General features: G+C 37.6%; 1 protein-coding gene across 4 annotated transcripts in view; it reads left to right on the top strand.

Annotated features, from left to right (window-relative positions):
* LOC114029995 (aldehyde oxidase 1-like) overlaps positions 1–13,810 on the top strand; it is a 49,168-nt gene that overhangs the window by 20,706 nt on the left and 14,652 nt on the right. For all 4 annotated transcript variants that reach the window (XM_027844667.1, XM_027844653.1, XM_027844660.1 and 1 more), the window contains 8 exons: positions 650–730; positions 1,202–1,346; positions 1,549–1,641; positions 2,744–2,895; positions 3,080–3,173; positions 7,731–7,840; positions 9,600–9,784; positions 11,393–11,555. In XM_027844667.1, the coding sequence (XP_027700468.1) occupies positions 650–730; positions 1,202–1,346; positions 1,549–1,641; positions 2,744–2,895; positions 3,080–3,173; positions 7,731–7,840; positions 9,600–9,784; positions 11,393–11,555 (1,023 nt within the window). The remainder of the gene's footprint in view (positions 1–649; positions 731–1,201; positions 1,347–1,548; positions 1,642–2,743; positions 2,896–3,079; positions 3,174–7,730; positions 7,841–9,599; positions 9,785–11,392; positions 11,556–13,810) is intronic.

The raw sequence follows: 13,810 nt of genomic DNA, 5'->3' as shown, positions 1-13,810 counted from the left end.
AATGACAAATATTGCTGTTAACATTCATTATAATTCTTTGAAATTTATTACATAAACTCAGCACCATGCATAGTGCAAAGCCATCCTTTTGCTCCTAGAGTTTATAGTTAAAAGAAAACAAGCTAGCGAAGTGACTCTTGAAAGGTTCCATAACTAGCTTTTCTCTTTCCTATTTAGCTTTTCATTTTCTTTTTGTGGTTGTTATCATTTCTTTCTTCATGCAGAGGGAATGGAATGGGGAAGAGGATAGTAGACAGGTGGTTAGGAAAAGGGAAAAGTCAAAAGAGAGGAGAGGACCAGAAGTAATTTAATTCAATCCTGCAAATACTTATGTAAGTTACTATGTGCAAATTATTGTATAGCAAAGCAAAATTAAGAAGATTAGGGGAGAGAGACACAAAGTAAAAAGAGAGAGATGAGAAAGGTTACAAAATACAGAGCAGTTTTCCATCAGTCAGCCCATGCTATTTGTTTTGTCACTGGTGCTTCTAGCTGCTCCTAGATACTCCCATCCAGAGATGGAGAGAAGGTGGCCCGACAGGGGAAGAGTCTTGGCATCAGTTTTGAGCTGCTGGGGTCTATTTTATAACTCTTTACTCATAGTCAAAGTAGAGTACTAAATGTAACCACTGGGATTTTCTCTTTCAAGACATGTGAAAAACTCTTTCAAGAAGAGGAGTTTCTACCATTGGATCCAACTCAGGAATTTATATTCCCCCCTGAACTAATGGTGAGCCAGACACAGCTGTACTTATGCTGTAAGAATTCATGATAAGGTACCAAGTGTCAAAGCAATGGGTAATTTTCTAGGCTCCTTCTTGAAGATGAATAATATCTAGTCAACATTCTGGTTCAGTGTGCTTGGGGAGGAAAGGAGAGTAGGGTGAAAGACTAGAGTCATAATATGGGAAACTTTTTTATTTTTCAAGAAGTACACTCATTAAAAATGCTGCTATTAGGCTCTATGTGGAAATATTCCCTTGAAGCAGAAAAAAAATCTCATTATGCTTTTTGGCCTAATGCTTTTTGTTAAAATTTTATGTTCATATTCCCTGAGAGAGTCAAACTATTGTAATTATTACAAATCACTTTCATTACTACTTTAAAGATGGTGAACAGTCCAAGAATAGAACAAAAATGTAGAGGAGACAAGATGTGTAAATCACAAGATAATCTTGATGTTTTATTGATTTTCCACCAGAACAGGGCTGAGAAACAACCTAAAAGAACAAGGGTTTTCTATGGGGAGCGAATAACCTGGATTTCTCCTGTAACACTAGGAGGCCTTCTGGAAGTGAAAGCCAAGTATCCAGATGCACCAATTGTCATGGGAAACACCACTGTGGGTATGTAGAAACCAGGGAGCTTGTTCCATGTGGACATGGTCAAAAGGTTTTGAATAATCCTTCATGCACCGAATGCTTTCAAAAGAAGCAATAGAACTCCTGATGTTTTTGTCATTCATCAACTGTTACCATGATTTCAAGATTCGAAAGACAACTGCTTTGGTTCCTTAAAGTCTTATTCTGATTTTTTTTACCCCTTTAGGACCTGATATGAAGTTCAAAGGGATTTTTCACCCAGTTATCATATCTCCTGATGGAATTGCAGAACTGAATGTTGTAAATTATTTAGACAATGGTGAGTTCTTAGATTCTCTGCTTATTGGCTTATGATGCATTAGGCACATGATTTATTCTGCCTAATGGGGAATTAAAAGTAACAACTCTTCCTGGTTATTTTAAAGTACGAAGAGAAAATTTGGCAATTAAGTCTTGCCTCTTCTTAAAAAAAAAAACCCAACTATTGATTCTTTTTTGTTTTTTACATGTCATTTCTCAATATATCAATACGCCCCCATCAAACCAATCTTTGTAACAAAGAAAAGCAGTTAAACAAAACAATCTGATACAAAGATCACCTTTGAGAGCATTTACCACCTGCTACACTAACAGCCCCTACCTCTTTACCATGAGGAGGGAAGAGTGTTTCATCAGCTTTTTTCTAAAACTAATATTGGTCATTACAGTTAATTGGAGTTTGGTTGCCTTTTAGTGTTGTTTTCATTTTACATTGTGCAGATAGTACTCCTGGTTGGGCTTATTTCACTGTGCAATAGTTCATACTAGTTTTCCCGTGATTCTCTGAATTTCATGTAGTTATCATTTTCCTTAGAACAATACATTTCAATTGTATTCATATAGCATAATCTTTTTTCAACTGTACTCCAATCACTGGACACTCATTTTATATCCAGTTTTTGTTTCGTTTTGTTTTGTTTTTTGCTATCACAAAAAGGGCTGCTAACTGTTCAAAGCGTTCTTTTGACTTCATTTTCCTTGGGGTGCAGGTCCAGTAGTAGAATTACTTGGTTAAAGGGTACGAACAATGTAGTCACTTTTCTCCTTGCTACCTTCTCTTTAGCAATTGACAAATCTTGAGACTAAGTTATCCTTTATTATTGAATAATCAGCTTATGATTAAGGGAATCTTAACTATAACTAAGCAGTATCAATCAGGTCAGTTGGCTTAATAGGTAGTGTTAAATAAATTTGCCAGCCTACAAAGTGTTCATTCTTCCTTTCTATTTTCATTGAAGTGCCTCATCTGTTGCTTAGCAATAAAGTACCATGATAGTTTTTTTTTTCCTGATCCGAAGCTTGAAACTATGGTATGATTCTGTGACAAGGTTAGGTAACTAACATTGCTTATATCTTATTGATTTTAAATGTCTTGATTTCAGGGCTAACAATAGGTGCTGGATGTAGCCTAGCCCAGTTGAAAGATATCCTGACTGATGTGGTCTTGGATCTTCCAGTAGAGAAGACTCAGACTTACCAGGCTCTTTTAAAGCATCTGAGGACGCTGGCTGGATCACAGATCAGAAATGTGGCCGTAGGTGTTCTCCCTTCCATGCTAACCCTTGTAATGTGATTGTTATCAGAACTACATGACACATGTTCAGTTTGATCAGGAAGAGATAGTATAGGTCCCCAAACCTTGGTTAATTCTTTTTGCATTTGTGTTTCTAAGTATTAGCAATGGAATAAAGATGCTAACTTTTGTCTTCTTTACAAAGTCTTTAGGGGGCAACATCATCAGTAGACATTCAACATCAGATCTGAATCCCCTTCTGGCTGTGGGTAACTGTACCCTTAATCTGGCTTCAAAAGGTAAGTTACAAGAAAAGTGTCAGAAAGGGGCAGCTAGGTGGTGCAATGGATAGAGCACTAGCCCTGGATTCAGGATGACCTGAGTTCAAATCAAGAATCAGACAAATAACACTTATTATCTGTATGACCCTGGACAAGTCACTTAACCCCATTATCTAGCAAAAAAAAAAAGAAGAAAGAAAAAAGTGTCAGAGGTGGAGCCCTGATGAATCAAACCAATAGAACAGGAGAGGACTTCAAGTGATTATCTAGTCTAGTCTCACCTCCTGCTTTCAAATAGGACTGTACCTAAATCATCACAAAAAAATAAACATTTTCATGTCAAAGACCACTTTGGCCGTAGTGTGAGGCCTATTGATCCCTTTAATGCTTTTAAATACATAAAATAAAATGTATAGGATTGTAGAAAAAAGCACTTGTATTGAAACACAGTCATGAATATATTTTAAAAAACAAAGGAAAACCCATTCATGGACTCCAGGTTAAGGATCTCTGATCTAAGCCAACAAATCTGAAATAATCTCTATCTCACAGACCCTGGATAGGTATATCTGTATTTCAGTCCCTAAATTGGTCCAGCTTCTTTTTCCTTTTAGGTATAGTGTAGGGGTGGTGAACTTGTGGCCTTGAGGCCACATGGAGTCTTCTAGGTCCTCAAGTGCAACCCTTTGACTGAATCCAAACTTCACAGACGGTCATATGAGGGATTGAGGCTGCAAGTTCCCCACCCCCGGTAGTGGATAGAGAGTTGGCCTCAAAGCTAGGACTGTGATGTGCATTAGCTGTGTGACCAAGAACTGTTCTCAGAGCCAGGTCTCTCATTCAAACCAGTTATATGACAGTGTCATATATTGATCTCAAATAGGTGCCATAGAAGCTATAAAAAGAGCCATGTGGAGCTTCAAGTGAGCAATTGTTCTAATAGGGGTTCTCTGTCTTCTGAGAGGTTTTAACCACAAATAATTCAGAAATAGCTAATTTTCTCCACCTTGTTGACTTTCTTGAGCCCCTCATAATTGGTTAGGTTCCATTATAATGAGATAACAAGAATTTGTTGGCTCAAGAATTTTCACTGTCTGTATCTGAAAATATGGAATATTGGATCAGATGAGGAGATGCTTTTCCTATGAGTAAAGGTAGGGTCCACAACATGCAGAGCTCCCAAATTCTTTGGCAAGAATGAGAGTATTCAGTTGTTGCTACTATTCCTTTTAAAAGGTCAAGAAATAAGACTGCCTGGAATAGTGGAGAGTGATGGATTTGGAGTCAAAGGACCTGGTTACAAGTACTAGCTTTACTGTTTATTTCCTCTCTGGCCATTAGCCATTTTACCTCACTTGTCCTCAGTTTTCTTATCTGAAAAATGAGGAAACTGCATTAGTTTATCTTGAAAGTGGTCTGAATCTTTGACCCTCAGCAAGTGGTTATGTAGTCATTGCTTGAGTATTTCTTCCAATGTGGAATTCCCTCCCCCTCTGTACCAGATCATTTTATTTTTTTAACAACTCGAAACAACTATTTTTTGGGGAAGCAATTGTTAGGAAGTTCTTCCTTATACTGAAAGTCTATAACATATTCATTGGTCCTATTGCATCTCTCTGGATCTGCATATAATAATTTTAATGCTTCTTACACATGATTGTTGTTGAGTCATTTTTCAGTCGTGTCTGACTCTTTGTGACCCCATCTGGGGTTTTCTTGGCAAAGATACTAGAGTGGTTTGATATTTCCTTATTAGTTCATTTTACAGATGACGAAACTGAGGCAAACAGGGTGAAGTGACTTGCCCAGGGTTACACAGTCAATGTCTAAGTCTGGATTTGAACTCAGCAAGAGGAGTCTTCCTGACGTAAGGCCTGGCACTCTATCCACTATACCACCTAGCTGCCCCTTCAAATACCTGAAGTTGACTTTCATATAAGTGGGAGAAACCATGGCAAAGTTGATATAGATCCATCCAGAACAACCTGAATTCAAGTCCTATCCATGACAAATACTAGTTTATAACCCTGGAAAAATCTCTTAATCTCTCAGTGCCCTGGGTAACTCTCTAAGACTAAATGTTTCAGGAAAAGTGCCAACCTGCATCGAGTGGGAATCTCATCAACAGAATTTACTTGTATCAGTGAAACCAAAGAACTAGCACCTATGATCTCAGCAGAGACCAGTAGAAAGTGTCTGGAACACAGTCGACATTTTTATAGATATTCTTTGGTTGATTTATTTGTTGAAATAGAATCAGATGACTTGGGTTCAAGTCCTGACTATGACACTTAATATTGGTATGATTTTTAGGCAAATCACTCTCTAAATTTTAGTTTTTTCATTTGTAAAATGAAGGGATTTAGATTAAATAACCTATAACTAACTCCTTTCCAACTCTAAATCTATGGCCACATGCTCTTTTACTAGGGCTTCTCCTTACTAGGCCAAATATCTCCAAGTCACTTAACTGTTCTTCATATGACATCTTTTGAGTGTCCTCACCATCCTGGGTGGCCTCCTTCTAATGTTCCTCTTGAAATGTGGTCCCCATATCTGAACACAGAACTCTATTTTCTTTTCTTTTCTTTTCTTTCTTTTTTTGGCTAGGCAATGGGGTTAAGTGACTTGCCCAAGGTCGCACAGTTAGTAAGTGTTAAGTGTCTGAGGCTGAATTTGAACTCAGATTCTCCTGACACCAGGGCCAGTGCTGTATCCACTGCACCACCTCGCTGCCCCTGAACACAGAACTCTAAAGCAGTGATAGCAGCTTCATATTGATTTTGGACATCACAAGTTAACATTATCTGCATTTATTTTGTATTTATTTTGTTAAACATTTTCCTGTTAGTTTTTAATCTGGTGCGAGAGCACCTGGAGTTTTTGAATTTGATATCTCTGCTCTAGAGCCAGTCTGATCAGGACAGATTGCAGCAGGTCCTATCATCTTCCTTGCTCTGGATACTGTACTTTATTAAGGCAATCTGAGATCACATTAACTTTTTCTTAGCAGCTATATCACTCAAGTTGTCTCACATTAAATCTTGTGGTATCTCGCCAGACATCTCACTTCTCCAGCATTTGGTAGCATATTTAAAAAAAAAAAAAAACTTTGTTCCAGCAAGCCTCAAAACCTTTTATTTGTGTGTCTGATCCCCTTTTTCAGAGGGAGGGGCTTTTTGACAAAGACACTGGAGTAGTTTGCCATTTCCTTCTTTAGCTCATTTTACAGATGAGGAAACTGAAGCAGACAGAGGTTAAGTGACTTACCCAGGGTCACACAGCTAATAAATGTCTGAGGCTGAATTTGAACTCAGATCTTCCTAACTTCATGCCTAATGTTCTATCTTCTGTGCCACCTAGCTGCCCAAAGCCCTTGGCATACCCTAAGTTCATTATTCTACAATTAGAAATATAAACTAGCCCTCCTGTATATGTGTAGAGTTCCTTCATAAACTTGCTGATTGTGAAGTGTCCTTTCCTTATATCGCCTAATCCCCAGAATTTTCTAGGTGAAGAATAGAAATTTTTGAATGCAAGAATGTTCCACAAACTCCAAAGAGAGAAGTTACAGAAACTGATATCACTAATGAGGGTTATGAAATATTAGCTTGGGGCTAGACATGTAAGCATAAGCATTAACAGACTAGTTGACCTGCATGTTGAAATGTTGGCAGTATATTGGTTAATAAACTTCCAAGTGGTTGAGAATGGAGGATGATGACAACAGACTGTATTCTCAGGAGGAGAATTAGAAAATTGTTTAGCTATTGGGTTCTCCTATGAGTAGTAGCCCCACTGCAGCGCACCAAAAGGAATTTCATATATACTTAGATAATGAACATATATGTGTTTATTTGGATGTTGACAAGGAAGGGAAAAATCAAAAGAGGTTATTTAATTACCAGCTAGAGCTAGGAATAAAACTTCTCTCCTTCACCCCCTCCCTTCCAACCCAACTAATCTTTTCCTTTGATGTAGTTAGGTGACAAAGTGCTAGATTTGGAATAAGGAAAACTTGAATTCAAATGTGACCCAGACTCTTACTGACTTTGTGATCCTGAGGAAGTCACTTAACCTCTGTCTGCCTCACTTTCCCTCATCTGTAAAATGGAAATAATAGTAGTACCAACCTCCCAGGGTTGCTATGTGGATAAAATCAGATAATATTTTGTAAAATACCCTAAGCTTTGAGACCTTAACACTATACCGATACTAGGTATTATTAAGGTATATGGTTGCATGAGTTCCCTCATTTATCAGAATCTGATCACGTGAAGGACAGAACAAGAGGGATAGAGAGCCTGCCTCAGAGTCAGGAAGTCCTGAGTGCAAGTCCTCCTCTGGTACATGCTGGTAGTGTGATACTTCAAAAATTACTTTACCTCTCAGCGCCCCTAGACAACTCTTTAAGTTCCAGAGAATGTGCCATCTTCATTGATAGAGGGAGTTCCTCACCGAAAGCTCCCTACGCAAATAAAATCACAGGTCTGCTCCAGAGGAAAAAAAAAAGGTGGTGGGGTTTGGGGAGGGACAGAGTAGAATCTGTCAAAATCGCTGTTTTTTTTTCAACAGATGGAAAACGACAAATTCCTTTAAATGACCAATTTCTTATGAGGGCACAAAGTTCCGATCTCAAACCAGAAGAAATCTTGGTCTCAGTGAACATCCCCTATTCAAAGAAGGCAAGGAATTTCTTGGTTTTACCAAAGAGCCTAACACAAACAACTTAATTACGTATCAGACCTAATTTGGAGGGAAAAGATGTAGGCTTTCTGTATTCACAGTAAGAGGTTCGATTCCAGAAAATGTTTTGTTACAAGGAATTTGTGCGAAATTCAGGCACTCCAGTTACCTTATACTCGTTTTACACACTATTATTTGTTACCATACCCCTTCTCTTCCTTCTTTTTACTCTCCCTCCATTTTTTCTCTCTTTTTAAAATAGAAAGTTGCTTTTTTAACTTGAAACTTTTCTATACTTGCTTCCACCTCTTGCTGCTTTTATTTCCTTTAAATAAGATTTGAAGATTATAGTTTTTTCCTGTCCTGGGGGGTTAGATGAAAGCATAGAAAATTTTTCTACTAAAAAGAAATGCAAGACTTAATAATGTAGGACTTACATGACATTTCATTTCCCTACTGAGTGTTTTCGCTGGCTGCCCTCCAGGCTTAGGATTCTCTTCTTCCATGTCTTTTCCTCTTGGTTTCCTTTAATTCTCAGAAGGCCCGACCTTCTGCTGGAAGCCTTTCCTAGTAGTCTTAGGGCCTTCTTTTTGGGATGAGCTCCAATTAGTTCTGTATATATCTCATTTGCACACAGTTTGCAGGTTGTCCCCATTAGAAGATGAGCTTCTTGAGAGCAGAGAGTTTTTTTTTTTGCCTTTCTTTGTAGATACACTATTTAGCACAAGGCCTGGCACATAGTAGGTGCTTAACAAATGCTTGTTGACTTGAGTTGACTTGTCCATGGCAATGGTAAAGAACCTAGACAAGCGTGGTTCTTCTTCCCATAAGAATGCCCACGTTAACCTATCTGGGTCAGCGAGGTGGTGTGATAGAGAGCTAGGCTTGGAGGCAGGAAAACCTGAGTGTAAATACATCCTCAGACACTGACTAGCTGTGAGACCCTGGGCAAGTCATTTAGCCTCTGTCTGCCTCAGTTTCCTCACCTATAAAATGGGGATAACAATAGCACTTACCACCTAGGGTTGTTATGAAAATCAAATGAAATAATTTGTAATGTAGTTACTACAGTGCATGACACATAGTAGGTCCTTAATGAATATTTGTTCCCTACCTCTTTTCCTCTCATTCTGGACACAGGGAAGTCTGAGATATATCAGTGAGGGGAAATGGGGAAAAGAAATTCAGGTATTCCTTACTGGGAAGTGGAGACGGAAAGGTGTCATATTGATACATCTTATTTTTCATGTTTCTGAAAAATTCTTTAGAAATATAATTATTCATTCAAATATCATTATTATATTGAAATGGGGAATGTTGCTGAATGGAGATGAGGTGTGTCACATGGCTAGGGTCACACAGCTAATTATTGGCAGAACCAGACCTAGAATCCAAGTCTTACGAGTTCACTTTCCATTATACCATTTATATTTCATATCCTCTGCGGAAGATAGCTATCTAAAGCAGATATGTGGTGGATCTCTTTTGTAAAGTGAAGAACCCTTTTACAAAGTGAATAAACACCTTTTATCTTTTTTTTAACCTCTTTTGGATTAAAAAAAAACAACAACAACAAAACCCTGAATGATTTTCTGAAGGCAAAGCATGGTTTTTAAAAATTAAACTTTAATAGCTAGCTTAATGGCTAGTCATCCAGCAAAATTGTGTGCCTGTGTGAATGCATATGTATGCACATATTCTTAGCTACTGAATAACCTGCAATTTTAATGTTTTTCTCTGCTTAATTTTTGTCCTTAGTGGGAATTTGTCTCAGCCTTTCGACAAGCTCCACGTCAGCAAAATGCCCTGGCATTTGTTGTTTCTGGAATGAGAGTCCTTTTTGAAGAAGACACAAACATCATTAAAGACATCTCTATTTTCTATGGAGGCATTGGTTCCACCACTGTCTGTGCTAAGAAACTTTGCCAGAAACTCACAGGAAGGTAATGACGAGACATTTCTAATATATTGCAACATAGACTCCTTTATTGCTTCAAAAGTCTTACTGGTGTGGGTAACTGTCCCATAGACATTGATTGCAGCCCTTTCAGGCCTTACTAGACAATTGCAGGAGCTACTAGGGACATGCTCCTGCTAAGGACTTACTCCGCACTAGGCTAGTCCTTAGATAACAGGAAGAGTTAATCAGTGGGCCCAAACTTGAATTCCTTCCAACTTAGTAGGATTTGCCAGAGCTGCCACTTTCGTGGTCTTGCTGTTAAAAACCCATGATCCCTTAATGGTGAAGTAGCAAAGCTGACCTAAGTATAGTAACACATGATTCATTCATACATTTATTCATTACTCAGTTCAGACCTAAGAGTTCATCAGTGTAGGGAACTTCTGATATGGAAACTCTCCCACCAATCAATCCACAAGCATTTATTAAATACCTAACATGTGCCAGGTACTATACTAGGTTCTGTGGATAATAGAAACCAAAATGAAACAGTTCCTGCCCCCCCAAGGAGCTTACATTCTAGCAAATGTTGCAGACCTGCAACTTAGCTGCACAACAGAGAGTTTCCTAGGACACTAAGAGGTTAAATGCCTTGTCCATGATCATATAGCTGGAGTATTTGAACCCAAGTCTTTGTTTCATCAAAGCCATAATTTCTTTTTGTGATTACCAGGAAAGATACACATGGGATCTACACTAAATTGTATGGAATTTAATTAAGGTTTCATTGTTATTTACGAATGATATTGTCTTAGTAAAGCCTAAAGTGAGCCTCAAGTAGTGATATTACCATAAACTCTAGGGCTGGAAGGCACACTAGAGATCATTTAGTCTAATTTTCTCATTTGATGTATGAACAAAATAAAGTACAGAGAAGTTAAGCAATTTTCCTAGGGTTACACAGCTTGTAAACAGCAGAGGCAAAATTTTAACCAAGGTTCCCCAATTCTAAATCCAGTGATTTCTCCCCTCTACTATTCTTGAGCATGTATTCATGTATGTGTGTGTTTGTGTGTATATGTATGTGCACATGTGCATACCTTAGGGCTGTCTTGCAAATGAGTACAAAGAACTTGGCTCTTATATACTCAGGCATTTATCAGTCTGTTTCCCAATAATAGCTTTGAAGAAAGCAAAATCAATAAAATATGTATTCTTTGTCTTGGGAGAGTGACTATTTACCAGGTTGAAAAAAGCATGTGCAATTTAAATATAGCCTGCCAAATATGCACGTACACACTTTTTCTCTCTCTGTATATGTGTATATATATATATATGTATATATATATGTACACACATACATATATGTGTATATGTACGTATATAGAAGGAGAGGGAGTAAAGAGAGGTTAGTGTTAGACAATTGCTTTTCAGTACATTTAAAATTTTGGTTTGTGCCCTCTTATAAAGGTCAGGGAAATGAAACTAACACTTGACTTATCTTATAACATAACATAATCATAATTATAACAACTTTTAGTTGTTTATTTCAAGAGCCATGCTTTGCTCCACAGGCTGTCTGAATTTGTAGGCTAATGACTTGTGTGTATTGAATTCTACTTTTTTTATTTTTTTAATCTATTTCTCATAGAGCCTGGAATGAAGAGATGCTGGGTGGAGCTTGTAGGTCAGTTCTAGATGAAGTTTTCCTCCCAGCCTCAGCTCCAGGTGGAATGGTGGAATACAAGAGATCCCTCATTGTCAGCTTTCTTTTCAAATTCTACTTAGAAGTGTTGCAGAATTTGAAGATGATGGTAAGTTTAATATAGTGTTTAGGTTTTGTTTCCTTCTTCTGAAGGACACTGTTAAGTATCAGTGAAGAAAGTACTCTGTGGTTTACTAGATAAGATTATCACAAAAAAGTTCTCATTCCATACACAAATATGGGAAAATTACTCATCCCAACATTTCTTAGAATGCTGAAGATAAAATAGAACACATCATACTTGTGCAAAATTCACATCCTTGATCTATGTACTAACCTACTGTTGCCTAGGACAAGACTTGGTCTTTAGCTAGGTGGACATCTCTGGGAAGTGTCATCCATTGAAACTCATACTTCTCTTCAGTGCAAACAGATTTAGAAAAATGCCAATAATTTCATTTTTTAATCCCTGGATGTGTAGAAAATTTGCATTCTTTGAGTATGAATAGATTTTCTGCCCACAAAGAGACCCTATGGAAAGAAAGGAAAGAATGGCAGTCAGTGAAAATAGGTTTGTATCCTGCCTCAGATACTACTTGTAAGATCAAGTCACTTAATCTCTCTCAGTCTCAGTTTCTTCATCTATAAAATGGGACTAACAGTACCTGTAGTGTCAACCTTACTAGGTGAGATCATGTACAGTGTATGACAAGTTTTGCAAATCCTCAAAATGTTAGTTAAATACTATATTATTATGATTTACTCATATGGTTTACTTGTGGTGATATGCTATTCTTAATATAAATCTCATCTCTTATTATTTACTCATCTGCCTTATTTGCAATGATGTGCTACTCTTAGTGTTCAAAGAGAACCCTAGTGACCCATCATCAGCAGTGATAACTGATTTGTGCAGCTCCATCTATACCAGGGGTCCTTAATTGTTTTTGGCTCATGGGCCCTTTGGCAGTCCAGGCAAGTCTGTGGAGCCCTCCTCATAATAATGGTTTAAAATGTTAAAATAACATGTATAATTATGAATTTTTTGAAATACAGTTATCAAAATATTTTTAAAAAGATAAACATTTCATGGATCCCAGGTTAAGAGTCTCTGTTCTTTCTCTTTTGCCATGTATCTTTTTCTCCTTACATGTATGAGACTAATGCTAGAGATGTGATATAGTGGAAAGGTCATTGGAATGGGACTGAGAACTCTGAGTTATATTCATAGCTCTATCCCTAGGAGCAGTTTCATTTCTCTGTACCTCCATTTTGTCATCCTTATAATTTTTTAGATAGGGTAGCTAGGTAGCACAGTGGATGGAAGGCCAGGTTTGGAGTCAGGAAGACCTGAGTTCAAATACACCTCAGATACTTACTAGCTGTGTGACCCTGGGTAAGTCACTTAACCCTGTTTGCCTCAGTTTCCTCAACTGCAAAATGAACTGGAAAAGGAAATGACAAACCACTGCATCACCTTTGCCCAGAAAACCCCAAATGGAGTAACAAAGAATCAGAATGACCAAAATGATTCAACAACAACAAAATAATGTTAGATAAGAGACAGGTTGGGATAGTGCAACGAATGCTAAATTTGGAATTAGAACACTTCAGTTTGAGTCCTCTCTCAGATATTTAATATTTGCATTATTATGGACGAATCATTTAACATCTTGGAGCTTCAGGTTTTTTCATCCACGACATGAATACTTGGACTATCTGTCTCACAGGGTGGTTGTGAGGGAAACTTTGTTTAAACCATAGAATTCCATATGAATATGAATATGATTATGATTATTATCCCCAAGGACTCTTCCTTTGGTGATCACTGCGATCACTTCCTGAAATTGATCACTTTGCCCAAGAAATGACAAGTTTCTTCTAGACTTTATCTTTCCTCTATCTTTTCCTACCACTAGGTCTTTGAGATTGGAAGGGAAAAAAAGTGTTATTTTCCTGCCAAAGGTGGGAGAACTGAAACCCAGTGATATTTACTTTTACTAAATAGTGATGTAGTCTATTTTTGAGGAAGAAGTTTTAAAATAAGCATATGGATCAAAAAAGGAAAATAAAATCATTTCTATTAAAGCTCAGTTCATGGCTTATTACTAAAACCTTTTCCCTGGTCATGTGGTGAAACTAAGAAAAAGAATCTTCTCATTCTTTGATATATCTGTTATTGATGTGAGATGGGCTCACTATGGATCACAACCCATCTATAACTTTTTATCCTGCTCAACTCTTGCCCATATCCTCCCAGAAATTCTCCACAGTGGCCCACCAAGTGTTCTGAAGCCATCCTTTAGATCAGCTGTGTCAAACTCAAATAGAAAGAAAACCCTGATGGTACATGTTGCTTTAGAA

The sequence above is a fragment of the Vombatus ursinus genome, unplaced genomic scaffold (assembly GCF_900497805.2).
Source record: "Vombatus ursinus unplaced genomic scaffold, bare-nosed wombat genome assembly UNPS02005226.1, whole genome shotgun sequence".
In the NCBI taxonomy this organism is placed as follows: Eukaryota; Metazoa; Chordata; class Mammalia; order Diprotodontia; family Vombatidae; genus Vombatus; species Vombatus ursinus.
The sequence above is the reverse complement of the archived record's forward strand: the minus strand, read 5'-3'. Positions and strand labels throughout refer to the sequence as shown.